The sequence below is a fragment of the Eurytemora carolleeae genome, unplaced genomic scaffold, assembly GCF_000591075.1.
Source record: "Eurytemora carolleeae unplaced genomic scaffold, Eaff_2.0 scaffold510, whole genome shotgun sequence".
In the NCBI taxonomy this organism is placed as follows: domain Eukaryota; kingdom Metazoa; phylum Arthropoda; class Copepoda; order Calanoida; family Temoridae; genus Eurytemora; species Eurytemora carolleeae.
In genome coordinates this window covers 74996-91057 of record NW_019396395.1, presented here as the reverse complement: position 1 = coordinate 91057, position 16062 = coordinate 74996, and the positions used below count along the sequence as shown (strand labels likewise).

Below are 16062 nucleotides of genomic sequence, written 5' to 3'. Positions count from 1 at the left end.
CTTAACATGGGAGTTTAGTAAAGGCTTTTTAGATTATCTTTGATATTTAGGTATTTTTTTTATGTCCACAGTTTTCGTCTTTATCAATTAAAACAGAGTTGGGTTTAGAAACACTAGATCTTGGGATTTGCTAAATGTAGTTTATGTTTTTGTACAGGGAGAACCGCGTTTTACATGAAATCAATTGCTGGTTGTAAATCAGGCATTGATCTCTTTGCTTGGAGGAACACTTTAAATTGAGCTGACAGTCCCTAAACACTGTATTATACAGGGTGTCCCATTAAACATGGGAATTCAGTGAAGAATTTGATATGGTCTTTTCAAATAATACTTTGATTTAGAAAAGTGATACTCGTGATACCTACTGAGAAAGCTGTAATCTGTAAGAATTTCGTCTGCTATGTTCACATTTTCTTTGTTTATGTTTTGACTGTATACGGTTGTACTTAGTAAAACAAGAAAATTGCAGTATACAAACAGAGTAAACTTTTCCGTCTTCACTGTTCATCTTGCGGAGACATTATAGACACATCTTTACAGTCTTTTATCCTTTTCATAAAATAAATTCTAGCAGACATAATAATATTATCGCTGTTGAAATTAGGTATTACAATGCCAATTCATAACAAAGACGATATCGAATTCGTCACTGAATTCCCATGTTTTATGTTTTATGATCAATAAACCGAATATACATTATAAATTCTTCTCTTTTTGAAAACTGACTACTTTAGATTGTGGTATTTCTTTAAAATTGATTTTATCATTTGTAATACAGTTGTTAACAAGTTTAACAAAATGACAATGTATCTTCAATGTTACTTAGATAGAGGTTTAAAGCTGGGAAACGTTTTGAATCTGAAATGCCAAGTTTTAAATGGAGGGTCATCTGAAACTGCGTCTACAACACCTTTACAGAGGGTCTGCAAGTGTAATTGCAAGTGCCTCATGATACAGAGGGTCTGCAAGTGTAATTTCAAGTGCCTCATGATGCAAAGATGGCAATGTCCGATTCACAAAGGTATCCTTAACAGCGTTGCCTGATCAAGTTTAAATTATGATGGTAAAATTTACAATCTTGACAAATGATTATTTTCATTTGAAGTTTCTCTATAAAAAGTGACTTGCTCATTTTACTGCATGAGAACTTAGAAATTATTGTGGACTTATTAGAAATAAACCATTTCTTTTCTAGGTTAGCATTGTCATGCTTGCATGGTGGGTCACTTGAAATTACGCTTACACTTATTTTCTTGGAAAACCATGTATACAGTCTAGATTTTAACCAGTTTAAATTTCTCAATTTATTCTACAGCATAGTTGAAATCTGCTCCAGGATTACTGTCTGTAATTTGAAATTAAATGTACCGTGAGCGAGGGCGGGAAGGCAGACAGCAATAAGCCATAACAGTTTTTTCCTTCCATACCACATATTAGCTTTTTTGTCTTCCGGCAGCCCTGAGCCACAACCGTTTGACGTCTTACATGTCACATTATTTAAGTCTTCCGGCAATTATTGCGTTTTCAAATGTTGTGGCCTGGAAGGACTGTAGCAAATATCGTGCAAACATAATATTCTGTAAACCTACAGTACGTTGTACATTTTTAACAATTCATGCTGTAGACTTATATATAATGACATTATTCATGAGTAAGCGTTAACTATAGGACAGAACGGTTGTGGCTTATGGCTGCCGGAAAACAAAAAAGCTCATATATGGCATAGTAGGGAAAAATGTTGTGGCTTATGGCCGCCTTCAAAATGATCGGCGCTAAAACAAAGTGTATTTCGTCCCTGGACCAAAAAGGGAAGGGGGGTGAGGAATATGGGGGGAAATGGAGGCGTCTAATATCGGGTTTCAACATATTTAAAAAAATTCCTTTTTAAAATTTTGAAAGCGTCGAAATCAACGCATTCGACGGGGTCTGCGTAAAATCTACGATATCTGGTCCAGTCGGGCTGTTCCTTTTTAAGCATTAAAATTATATTGAAAAAAGTGCAATCTCATCGAGAACTAATTTTTATAGATTAAACCTTTATTCAACCTTTTAATTACGGAGAATTTGTTCCGCAAAATTGAGCAAAAAAAAATAAAGCGAAAGCAGATTAGCGCAATTTTGAGCGAAGTGAAGGTTGCGAATGATTGTGCAAAGTGCTATTTGTTCACGCAAAAATGTAGCACAATGAAAGCAAAAATGTTCGCTTTCTTTTGCAAAAGTTTTGCGAATGGAAACCTTAATTTAAGTCATAACTTGAGTCTGAAACTCGTCTTCCTATCTCATAGTTTTTGGTTATCACTGTGCAAAAGATAATTTATAAAAATCTCATTTTAAGAAAAATGTTACTTTTAATAAAGTTTCTGGTATCCTGTATCTGCCCATAACAGTTGCCAAGGTGAAATATGTTGATTGTGCAGACCCATACTCAATCATAATTTCGTCTTCAGTCCCTTTACCCTGGAATACAAATATTTCACGACAAACTAGGGTAAATTTGAATTTGAACAGGACCGACCCTTTTTACCGGCCTTTGTGACGCGTTGCATGTACCGGTTTCAACTAGGCAGTACCTGGCCTAGTATAGCTTATTTGACCAACCCGCTAGCTTAGTTTAGCGTGATTTGTTGTTTTCAGCCTAAAATTTCATTTTGAGAAATATATCATTTACTTTCAGAAAAAATTTAAGCCAATAAAATTCAGACCCCCACGGGGATTCATCAATAACCCCTAAGACGTAGCCCTATGGTTTATCATTGAATATTAAACAAGCCTTTTTATCAAGAATGCCTCGAATTCTATGTCATGAGCTTTTAAACCCACACGTCACTCTCGCCGTTTACCCGCACTTTCGCTAGTCGACCCACTCAGCTTAGAATCTCAAAACCAAAATAAACCCATTCCCGTGGGTCTCCCGAGTTCCCCAATCAAATTTTGAGGCAAATTGGTTTAGGGGTTCCTGAGTTTTGATCGGAAAAACAAACAGACAGATACCCAAACAGAGATTACAACTTTATATATATAGATGATTACATATACATAATTATTAATTATATACAACCTTAATGAGCCACATGTGACCATATTGTCCTTGACCTAGCTTTTTTTCACTGTAAGCTCGACCTCTAGCTGTGGCCAGCTTTATACCATGACTTCCAAGGATGTGGTCATACAGCTGGAAACAAAAAATGTTAAATTTCAAGTAACCCTCCATGCACAGATCATAATGCCCTAGTTGCAACGGTACCCATGAAAGGTTTGTCAGATCAAGTATGGATCAGATGAAAATTTTTATGAATTTAAAATTAATCATTATTTGAATCTTATATCATTTCAACGTAATTCCCTAGACTTTAGGTTTTTCAAATAGGATGTCTAGTACAATAAATGGCAATACAGAATGCGTACACTTTTATTACAGCTGTTTCTACTTCATAAGTGTTGACTTAATACAGAATGCGTACACTTTTATTACAGCTGTTTCTAAGTCATAAGTGTTGACTTAATACAGAATGCGTACACTTTTATTACAGCTGTTCCTACGTCATAAGTGTTGACTTATTTTCTGTATCTGAAAAAACTATAAATAGAAGTGATATTGATAGACTTTAGTGCTTATCTTTCAGTGAAATTAGTGCAATTTTTGTGTTCTTTTTTTCTGTTTTTACAATTTTTCATTAAATTTTCCAAAGACTAAGCAATCTTAATGTCATAACATGATAAGAAATTTTAAACAAAAAACTCAATTTATCTTTTAATAAATGATTTTAAATATTTTTGTTTTTTTATATTTTTATTTTTATTTTTGTTGTTATGTAGGATTATATAATGTGTATACTTCAGTCAGGTTATTCATTTTACATAATAAGATGTTTAAAGCCACCAAACGATAGTTGAAATACTATATGTAATTTTGAGTTGTAAATATTTGCTACGTATTCCTACAAAAACGACATTTATCTCAGCTGAGTCTTGGAAATCATATCAACTGATTAGAGGAAATGTCATCTTTCTTTTTATATTTGACACTTGTGACGTTGTGCGCAGTTGGTCGATTTTTCTGTTGTCATCTTTTGTATTTGACGATCTATTTGGATATTTCTAACTATGAATTCTGAAAGATCTAACGTCAATATTTGAAATATCAAATAGGTTTACATCATCATGTTAAAAATATAATTAGATCAAGTGAGAACCAGAAAACTGTAGAATAGGAAGACGACATAATAGCAATACTTAGGTGTTCTATCTATGAAATAAAAAACAAGACATTCGTATATATGTCACCAAAAGCTGTCCAAACGGCTGGACCGATTGGGCTGAACTTTTTTGTGAACACTCATAGATTTTTTACAATTTTTTTTCAAAAGTGTTTTGTTTTTGTTTCTTTGGTCAATGCCGGGCCCTCCAGCTAGCCTATATAATGAACAGGACATTCATTCATTTTTTTGGACACTCATAGGTTGCCGGGGGGTGTAATTTAGGCCATAATTTTTTCCACGGGCAACGCCGGGTCCTTCAGCATAGTATTTATTAATTTTACATCTTATAAAAACTTATTAAAACTTATCAAATCACTTATTAAGTTAAAAGGGTCTGTTTACACTGGTCAGTTTCTGTGCCTTATGTTCATTAGACTATTTATAAGTCATAACTTAAGTCTTAAAGTCGTCGATCCTATTCCAGAGTTTTCTGGTTTTTACTGTGTAGATATTCAAAATTTACAGTTGAAAACAAGTTGATGACAAAACCTTGCTAAAATCTTAAATACAGGGTGTTCAACGAAACATGACAGTATTTCAAAAATTATGTTCTGTTTTTTATGCTTTTAATTTTAGTATTGCCGGAATATGAAGAATTTTGTTCCGATTTCGATATTCTTAATATATCCGGTGATATTGACAGCACTAAAAGGCTAGACCCCATCTTGGAGATGCTATGACTTCACGAGAATCTTTTAACTATTGTTTAAAAAATCATGTAAAAGTGGGTTGAAGAATGACTGCCACAAATAATTTGAAGAGATCAAGACGACCTTCAAATTGTTTTTCTAGTGTGTCGTACTCGTAACTCGTAGTAATATTACATCGTCTATTCGCAACATCCCCTCCACTGAACTTTTGACCTACTAACTTTCCGACCTACTGCAATATCGGAACTACGCCAGCTGTTTATTTGGTATTATTTGAGGGTTAGGTCAGGTTAAGACAATTTTTGGGCCCAGCGCCGCGCCTAGGACATGCTAAGGGCCCGGGCGCTACGGCCACAAGTCCATTTACCAGCTGTAAAATTACTTGCTAGTAGGTCGGATGTGTAGTATAGCGGATTTGTCGTAGGTCAAAAGTGACGTATAGCGGATTTGCGTAGGTCGAAAAATGCACCACCGTCTTTCTACCTGAAGATTCATTACAATAGATGCCTTCTCTCTTACATCTTGATCTGGAGCACAAGCAACCACAGATACTAGAGCCTGCATAAAACATATTTAATTGTATATTAAGAATCCAATAAACTATTTATTTATAGAAATTCAAGGTTTAAGTGCGTTTTGCGCCTCTTTCTTCGGTAGCAATTTAAGTCGCCATGAATCTATGGATTTTTAAAAGATTAGAAAATACATTTCTGCAGTGCTACATTTGTTCAAGTTCTATTTATCATATATAAACCTTCCCAGAGGTTTTGTGAGCTGCCACACACTATTTGGGTCGTTCTGATGTTTTTTAGATACAGTCAGGCAGATAAACCAACAGACAGACAATATATCTGTATATATACATATATATATATGTATATAGATATATACAAGGATGTAATGCAAGGAAAGTTAATTGATTTCGCGTATACTTTGCATACATATTGAGACCAGTTCTCTCTGGGCGGAATTTGTAAACAAGAATAGATTCATCAGTGTTCGTTTAGTATCCGAGGAGGTTAAAATTATTAAATTTTGATAATTTTGACACTTCACATAATAGTTTTTTTATGACCAGAATATTTTTTCGATTTTTTTATGTGAAAGATGGATCCCTTGTCAGGCTTCGACTTCCGTCTTGTGTTTACATTTCCGCCCAGAGACAGTACACTGCAGTACAAAAGATGCGTACACTTCTGAAATAACTTTCCTTGTATTACATCCTTGGTTTGAGGTATGAATCCAATTAAGTAATGCTTATTCATCTATCTATCTTAGAACATCTGCATTAAAAGAGACAATAACATAATTGTTTTTAAATGGAGGAACAAAAAAATTTTAAATACATTTTCAGAGGCTTCAAAATGGTCGAAATACTTTTACCTTTGTTCTAATAAAAATGTTCCTTCCTCTACTTCCTGTCCAACCTTAGATAAAAATTTTAAAATATTTTAATAATACATAAAATTGATTAGTAAACAGAGTTGAACTGTATCCCATGGTTGGGCTGTTTTGAATTTTTACATTTTCCTTGAAAAAAATTAAAAATTAAATTTTTCATCAATCTAAGATTCAGGCCTTTAACTTTTTAACCGTTTTTTTTCTCAAATTATGTGATTGGAATTCAAAGAATATTTGAGCCTTTTCCGTTTTAAAAAATGTATCATATAGACATCGTTTTAGTTTTAATAAAAAAACTGAGAGGAAGGGTAGATCCTCACCTCTAAACTAGAATAGATTAAAAAAGCGTTAATGCAAAATTAAAAAATTTAATGCTAGATTACAAAATTATATCAAATGCATTTACATTAACTAAAATGATATATTGCATTCACTCACAACTCTATATAAAAAAAGAATTTGAAATACTTAATTTTATCCTAAACTATTATATTCATTTTTGGCATATATATACATTATACAGTGAGAACCAGAAAACAATATATTGCAATATAATGAATTGTGTATTTGATGTTGTTACAAGTACAAATCAAATAGTTTTATTATCCAATCACAAGCTAAGTGAATTAAATATGTCTGTATTCACTGCAAAATTGCTTTGGGTTATGCTTAAAGAAGGGTTTCCACGAAACGACAATATTTTGTGTGCACAATTTAAGTAATTTTTGTAACTTTTGCGCAACTTTGCGCATGACGCGCTATAAGTTTTGCGCGTATTTGCGCAGTTTTTTTGCGTAATTAGCGCAAAATCGGAAGTATTGCGCAAAATGTAAATTTTTATGCAAAACTTATCTGCAAGTTGACCAAAATTTACAGTTTCAGCAAAGAATCTCATAACTCAAGGGTTATTTAAAAATGTTCACACAAATAAATTATGATTTTGCTGCTCTCAATTGGTTACTTTCAGTTACAAAATCTTCAAATTGAGGGACAAAAATTAATAAGTAAAAATTAGAAATTTTGAACATTGAAATTTGATGCATAGCTTTTTATAAGTCTGAATCTTTGTGTGGTGTTAAACTTTAATATTTCAAATGTTATTACTTCTAGTCGAATAAATATGATTGAAATATCAAAGATCTGCCTACTAAGATAAAGACAACAATAAAACTTAGTCATCAATCTTTTATTCAGCCTCGACTTTGAACTGTCGCAGCTGGTCTTTAGTTTTACCTCGACAACTCACCTTTTTTTGTAGGCCTAGACATATACATTTTAAAAATGCTACGTGTCTGTTTCTCTATTAAGTTTAAAATAAGTAATTGGCAAAATAATAATCGACTTTTGTGTGAAATTTGCAGTGTGCCTTTATGCATTAGGTTGCAAACTAGAGTTTTAGGCAAGTCATCTCCCGATGAGACCCGAAAGCGTTCTTTTCTTCTTGGAGAGCTACGTCTCAGCCATGTAAAAGAGCGCACCTCTATTCTAAGCAAACCTCGTCTAAATGTTGCGATTTCAACTCGTTTTTCGCCGCACCTCATATTTTGTCTGGGTATCAAATTCACATCCCCCCATGTGACCCCCCATGAAGTTAAGTTTCAGGTTTCTCACGGTATTGAAGTGAGCAGCTTGGAACGACAGCTTCGCAGCTTGACAGCAAAATTTGGACCAAAACAGAATAGAGAATATGTATGCGCCCAAAAAGTAGAGCACCTTTCCTATACCTTTTATAAAGCGCTGTTGCTAAATCCATTGGAGCCATTTAAACATTCCTTTCAAACTTTATGGTAATTAACATTTACAAGCATTAAGTAAATGTAGTCATTTGATGTACTTACCTAATTTACACTTTAACATTTGTGATCTATTGGATATTTCTATCTTTATATTATAACTTTGAGCATGGGACTATTACAAATGTTACAGTATTGTTAGCGATTTACTCATGATACAATACAAATATCTAATTCTATGAAATGTAATTTTTTTTAAAACAATAACCGTTTTATTTTCTGTATATAATTCAATTTTACTTTCAACTCAAGAGACTCTTGTGGTAATATTTGGAACTGCGCCTATCTCATGAAGTTAAAATATAAATGTATATGGGGGGAGGAAGGGATCTGTTAAAGTTCTAACAGCTAAATGTGGAGGGGGGGGGGNTTAAAAGATTAGAAAATACATTTCTGCAGTGCTACATTTGTTCAAGTTCTATTTATCATATATAAACCTTCCCAGAGGTTTTGTGAGCTGCCACACACTATTTGGGTCGTTCTGATGTTTTTTAGATACAGTCAGGCAGATAAACCAACAGACAGACAATATATCTGTATATATACATATATATATATGTATATAGATATATACAAGGATGTAATGCAAGGAAAGTTATTTCAGAAGTGTACACATCTTTTGTACTGCAGTGTACTGTCTCTGGGCGGTAATGTAAACACAAGACGGATGTTACAGCCGGACATGGGATCCATCTTTCACATAAAAAAATCAGTGAAATATTCTGGTCACTCATAGGAAAGCATTATGTGAATTATCAAAATTATCAAATTTAATGCTTTTAACCTCCTCGGATACTAGACGAACACTGATGCATCTATTCTTGTTTACAAATTCCGCCCAAAGAGAACTGGTTTCAATATGTACGCAGAGTATACACTAACGCAATTAACTTTCCTTGCATTACACGCTTGGATATATACAGAGAAGGAGGTACATACTACATACTTCGACAACACATTGGGTCACAGATTTCAAAGAATTTCTGATGGTGTTTTGATCATGGAAACAAGATTTAAAAATGCTTTATGCTTTATAAGATTGCAATGCAAAAAGTGTTTTTCTACAGTAAAATTACCTTGTATGCAATAGGCCCATAAGTATCAGAATTGAATTCAGAAAATCCATACTTCAGCCTTAGAATAATCTAAGTAAATTTTATGCAGAAATAAAAAGAAGAAACCCTGACATTGAGTTGGTTAAATTAAATTTCTTACAAAGTCTTTATTTTAAACAATTCGGTTGATTTTTTGGTAGACTTAAAAAGTTCAAGTTTATCCCAACGAAAATTTATAATTTTTGTTTATGTTTTGTATAATTAGTCCCGGTATACATTTAGTGTGCAGTCCTTTTCTATGTATACCTGAAGTCCAGCCATCTCATAACCCTGTAGCGTCCCATATCAGCATGGTAGGCTGCTGTCTTTCCAGAGGACGGGAATATGGTGCTTTAAAAAACTAATATGTCAAAACTGTTGATATTTTATTTTTTACTAGCGTCCCAGGGTAAATCTTACCGTTCACCCGCACTTGGTCGATTTTACTCGGGAAACTGAATTTTCACTATAAAAGTCGATTAACTCAACTAAGAATCTTTAAACCAAACACATTTCCGTACTCTCTCCCTAAGTTCCCTAATCAAAATCAAGGATTCCTGAGTCATAATCGGACAGACAACCAGAGATTACAACTTTATATATAGATTACTTAAAAGATATATATTTCAAAACTGGTCTAGGAGACGAACAAAAACATCGTTTTGGTATAAGGAGCTGATTACTTGCCTCAAACAACTATTTTTTAATCCTTAAATCTAATGATGTGGACCTTTTATATTTAAAACTATGAATTCTGCTTGATCAAATTATCAAAGTTTAAAATATCAAAGGTTTGCACCTTCGGGTTGCAAATAAATTATGGATTGTGGCAAGCAATCAGTTATTTAATGTATGCCACTACTATTTTGGAGTTCCTAGTTCAGTTGTCTTTGTAATTTCTCAGCAGCTGTAGGTAACGCTGTAGTTGTAAAGTGTTGTGGTTCAAAACTTTAATTTAAGTGTGAAGTGAATGCCAATAAGGAATTGAAACTCAAATTTTCTAATCTCCATATCTTTCTAACCTGATGGTGTAAACCTTTGATATTTCTTCGAATATTTGATCTAACTGAATTCATACTTTGAATATCTAAGATCTACGACTCTGGGTTGCCAAGAGATATAGAGATTAGAAAATCAGAGTTTGTGACAAAAACTTAATTCTTTTAAAAATTTAAAACCTTTATTTATTCCGACATGCAAAAAGCGCTGAAGATGCATTTTTGGTAAAAAATCAAACTGATTCTTTTCTAAGATAATATTTCTTTAAATATAATGATAAAGAACAAGGTATCCCAATACGCATGACATTTCAAAGATACATTGATTAATTTAAATTATTAAAGATACATTTATAGTTAAAAACTCAAAAAAAGAAATCAAGTAAAATTTTCTTTTGAGCAGTTTTATTTAGAGGCGGTAAAACTATCGCAATATCATGCTTGGTCGTGTTGTAATTTTTATTTTTGTAGGACCTACTGTTATTTAATTTACTTGGATAACTCTGGTTTGTGGGACCTACTGTATTTTAATTTACTTGGATATCTCTGGTTTGTGGGACCTACTGTATTTTAATTTACTTGGATAACTCTGGTTTGTGGGACCTACTGTATTTTAATTTACTTTGATAACTCTGGTTTGCTAGATAGCCCAGTTCCAATCAGATATTCAGCTGCATACCATCCAATCTAATAAACAAAATTAATTAAAAAATCTTATTTCTTTATAATTTTTGTTCAATAAAACTTTCTTACATTCTTCTAAATGTAATGTCATGTGTATGTTGATTGGTGTGTCTGATTCACTATATAGTACTCATTAACATGTTTGTCTGTTCAAGGGTGATAGAGTTATCATTATTTAAATACAAAAACTCCTGTAATTTTGAATACGCTGTTTGTACAATCTTTTGGGATTTAAAAGATTTTAATATGTAAACTTAAGAAGTCACGGAAAGTAAATTTTCATTTGATCTTTTAAAATTTGCATTGGACATAGAATTTTCGTGATTTTCGTTTTCCGAGCACTTTAAACACATCTTTAAACACATCTTTAAACACATCTTTAAATACTAAAAACCGGGCCTCTATCAGAGGGTCATTCGAACATGGGTTGCTAATCTTTTTAGTGTGTTTTTGTTCGTTTTCAGGGTTTGGGACTTTTAAAGGTTCCACATAAATATGTGACAACTTTGACCCGGAGAGAAAATCTCAGCCAAAGAGAAAGAGAAAATGATGATTTTAAAACAAAGTTTTTGATTCGTTCTCTTAGGATAAAACACCTGCTAAGTTTCAAGAAAGCACATACACTTATAGGAAGAATGTAGTGAAAGTTAACAGTATGCTTTTTAGAAATCCAAAATCATCAAAAACAAGCCAAAGCGAAGCTTGACCAAAAAAAATGTGTTTTTTTACTAATTTTAACAATTAAAAAAAATATGAGAAAAAATTGCGTTTAACCTGGTGGTTTTCTGACCAGTATTGCATGTTATTAAGCTCGCCAGGGTAGGATAAAAACAAGGGTATATTTATTACAGCATTCACTATTTCACGTTTTATCTAAAAAATATTGTTTTTACAATATGAAGAAAAATTTGATTTGAGTTTTTGCCACAAATTCTGAGTTTCTAATCCCTCTTTACAACTGGATGTCGTAGACCTTAGAAATTTTAAACTTTAAGTTCTATTAGATCAAATAATATAATGTAAAAAAAATTTCTACAATATACCAAAAATGAGCTGATAGTACAAGTTTCTATGTCATTAGTAAACAAAAAAAGTCAGATTACATAATGATCTTTTCACTTCTAAACGAAAGTTTTTTTGTTTAAAAATGTTATTTGCTAAACAGTAATATTACATCTTAAACCAATCTTTGGTTACGAAGCACAAAGATAAAACTGTAATTTCAAAAACCTTTCCTTTTTCTAAAAGGAAAATCAAAAATTAAAAACTTTTTCATGGTCATAAATGTTATAATGATTTCGTCACAATTTTAAAATGTAATACAGATAAAATTTGATAAACTCGATGAATTGTATTATTATTTTTAAAAAAAATTGTGTAATTTAATCATAGAACATGATAAAATAAATATTTTGATTTAAAAAAAATAATATAAGTTTAAAAAATGAAAGGTTTGCACCATCAGGTTACAAAGATATAGGGATGACAAAATTTAAGTTTGTCGCAAAGACTCAAATCTTTTATTGTAAAAAAAACTTAAACATGGAGTGACAGAAAAAGTATTTTTTTAACTTTTATTAAGTCAAATATTTTGGCCAATAATTTCTCTATTTTAATCAAAGATTTCTCATTCTTGGAACACTTAGCATTATCTTTATTTCATAGAAAAAAAAGTCAGCAAACTTTATTTTCTGAATCTTTGCAACTTTTTATTTTTGATATTTTAAATTATGAAGTCTGTCAGAAATATAATTTCCAGTTTAAAACTTCAGGTTGCAAAGATAAAAGGATTTGAAATTATTAAATTCGTAAGACTTCTGTTTCTACCATAGTCATACTCTTGAAATCCAAGCTCTTTTTTTCATGAAAATAGCTTTAAAAATGTTTCTAAATGTTCTCAGTCCATATTTATAAAATGTGATTTTTATTTACAAATCTTAAAGGGACTTAAGGCGTTAATTCAAGCAAAAATGTCATATATATATATATATATATCTCAGAAATAACATTTGGATTATTTTCTCTGCTGTAAATCCTGCGGCCCCTTTAATATAAAAAATGCCCAAAGCAAAAAGCGCACCTCGGTTGAAAGAAGTGGATTGTCCCAAAAATGATGAAGAATGAAACCAAATGCATGTAGATAGAAATCAACACTATTTGTGTGAGCATTCACTTTAGATACTTCTTCAAAAATTGCTTCTTCACAAAAAAGTTCAGCATCCTTGAATTAAAAAGCATTATTTTAAAAAAAACTTTTCAAATAAAATGTGTTTTGAAACAAGTAAAAATAAACCTCTAAGTACAGCCTTACTAATTCTACATAGATATCGCAACCATTTTTCCTAAACAAATTTGAATTTAATCCACTTTACTTTCGTGAAACCAGAGATATATTTATGAGTACTGAGAATCAAGAGAAAATCCAGAATTAAAGAGCTTTAATTTCTATTTCGAGGAATCGTATGTCTTTCAGTCATTCCATGTTTAAGATTACAGAAATTCAAGTTTTGTGGAAACTTATTTTTTTATTGACAAAGACCTCTGTTGTGAGAAGATGGATCTCCCAGAAATGATGAAGCAAGAAGCCAATGCTATGCAAGGAGAAATCAACTCCATCAGTATGTTGATTTATACGATCTATTTGACCAAGTATACCCTCGGCACAGAATGTTTCGTCATCCTTACAAACAGGCTATTATTTTGATAAGAGAGTTTTGAAACGTTTCATAAAAAATATTTTGCTTTTTAGAATTATCTTATTTTTTTTATTTGGTAAAAGTTTATTGACCTTAAAGTTTTTAAAATAAGTAAGTAAAATTGATCTATTTTTCGAGAAACTTATTAAATGGGGGATGTGTAGATCTATCAGTATAATAACTGTAAGTCTTTTGCATTTTATTCATATCTAACAGATAAACTGATCAAGTCTAAGCATGATATGTATATCTATCATAAAACAATCTAGTCCTATGCACAATATGTATATGTATCATTAAAATGATTTAGTCTTATGGACGATATGTATATCTATCATTAAAATGATCTAGTCCTATGCACGATATGTATATCTATCATTAAAATGATTTAGTCCTATGCACAATATGTTTATCTATCATTAAAATGATTTATAATCCGTATACACGATATGTTTATCTATACTTAAGAATGATCTAGTCCTGTGCATAATACATATATCTATCATTAAAACTATTTATTTTACTATATAAGTATCTAACAATTGTCCTATGTTTATCTGTAAATATGATTAAGTACTATTACCATCAAAAACATGATTTAATGCTAAATGTGATGATTATAAATAGTTTTCCAAGATGAAAGCTATGTTAAAAACATAGAAAAGCCACCTGTAAGTATAATCTGACCAACTCGTTATTAATATCACATTTATTTTGCCTAAAAAATTTAAACATTTTTTATTGTAAAAATCCCATTCTCAGTACTCATAAAAATATGTTTAGACTTTAAATGCCCGAAGTATTTTTAAGAAACCCAAATTTGAACCAGCAGATATAACAGTAAAGTTCAGAAAGTTACAACAAAGTTTACAACTTCTAAAAGAACTGAAGTTGTATTTATAGAGGGGGATGCTTGATTCACAACGGTACTCTTTACAAGGTTGTAAGTAAGAATGTAGAATCATAGGTTTTTTAGCTTGAAAAGTGATTGATTCTTATAAACTCCTATATTGCTCCTGCATCGAAATTAGGAATATCATTTTTGTAGAGAAACCATAATCATAAAAAGATACATTTTTAAGTAGACAAAATGAAAATCTCATTCATTCTTAAAGGGAGTGTTTGCAAAAAATGAAAGAAAATGGATAAAAACGACTCATAGCGATGAACGTACAAATTCAGAAAGAATGCAGCATACGACTCGGATTGCAAAAGAATCAATTTAATTCCAAACAAAGCATTTAGATATTACAACCTATAATCATCTATAATTTTTCGACGCATATAAATTAGATTTTTAAAAATAATAATATTTGGCTTAAAACTTGCTTTCACGGCTGGCGTTAGATTTTTGAAAATAGGAAAATTCGTCTTCAATATCAAAAATCCTCGAAACAAGAATAAATGTTTTTAAAAGTAACTATCAGATCATGAAAAATTAAAAAATATTATGAAATATCAACTTTATACGAATGCGTCCAAAAATTATCGATGATTATAGGTTGTAATATCTGAATGATTTGTTTGGAATTAAATTGATTCTTTTTCGATCTGAGTCGTATGTTCCATTCTTTCTGAATTTGTATGAACGCTACGTTCTTCGCTATGAGTCGTTTTTATCAATTTTCTCTTTAATGACGCAACCGAGCAACAATCCCTTTAATCAGACAAATATTTTACTAAGGAACCGTTGTGAATAGGACATGCAGGTTTCAAACTGGTAAGTATACAGTTCCTCTAAAAAATCTGATTTGATCTTGCAACATAGATTCCATTTCATTTCAAGCTAAATGAATTTGAGAGCAAGAAGGATAATTTTGTGCAAAAAATATTAAATTTTGTACCGAGCTGTCTCTGTTAGGTATTCATCTACTCGCAGTTCAAACTCTGAGTAAAGATCTGAAGAAGAAAATGAAGAAAAATGAAAAAGGTTAAAAAGTAAATAAATTGACCCCTAAAAACAAAGTTGGACCATGTGGGAGGGGAAAGGGGTATCAGAAAAATAGCTTTTTTGAAAAAAAGTAAAATAGAAAATACCTGAGGAGTTGCCCTGGGCCTCAATCAGAGGTATGAGAAAGCCTATGAAATGAAGCATAATACAAATCATGGAAATGTCTCGATAGAAACTGAGCGCTCACCACAAAGTCTAGTTTTCTAATCCTCAAATCTATTTATTGGGATTTCTAAAATTTTAACTCTAAAAATCATGAAACTAAAGGTTTATAAATAAAAAAAATCACCCAAAATGGCCACAGCTGTTAGCAGTTTCATTTTAAACTGTATTCTGCATAATAGTTTATCAAGACAAAATGTTTATTTATTTACTTATTTCTTATCTTTTAAACAAAAGACGTGGAAAACGTAATTTCAAAGTAAACACATCTGTGTCTCTGATGTTAAAGGAACTGAATGCGCATTTTCAAGTGATTCTTCATTCCAAGGAACATATTTACAGGAACCCTCAACTCAGATATACGCATATATATT

The 16062-nt window shown here is 31.5% G+C and overlaps 1 protein-coding gene across 2 annotated transcripts; it reads right to left on the bottom strand.

Moving 5' to 3' along the window:
- Positions 1-2297: 2297 nt before the first annotated feature.
- LOC111702375 (uncharacterized) lies at positions 2298-15901 on the bottom strand. Of its 2 annotated transcripts, none has more exons than XM_023474041.1 (12): positions 15816-15901; positions 15613-15654; positions 15420-15474; positions 13173-13221; positions 12960-13100; positions 11654-11752; positions 10818-10882; positions 9465-9548; positions 9180-9237; positions 5393-5467; positions 3059-3172; positions 2298-2457 (listed from the first exon to the last, which is right to left on the bottom strand). In XM_023474041.1, exons 1-12 carry the CDS (start codon positions 15844-15846, stop codon positions 2326-2328), a joined length of 945 nt encoding a protein of 314 aa, XP_023329809.1. In that variant the 5' UTR covers positions 15847-15901; the 3' UTR covers positions 2298-2325. The 2 variants fall into 2 exon arrangements, with proteins under 2 accessions (XP_023329809.1, XP_023329808.1); XM_023474040.1 differs by lacking the exons at positions 12960-13100; positions 13173-13221 and adding exons at positions 13419-13559; positions 14245-14293 and having other exon boundaries at positions 2311-2457; positions 15816-15899.
- Positions 15902-16062: the final 161 nt, after the last annotated feature.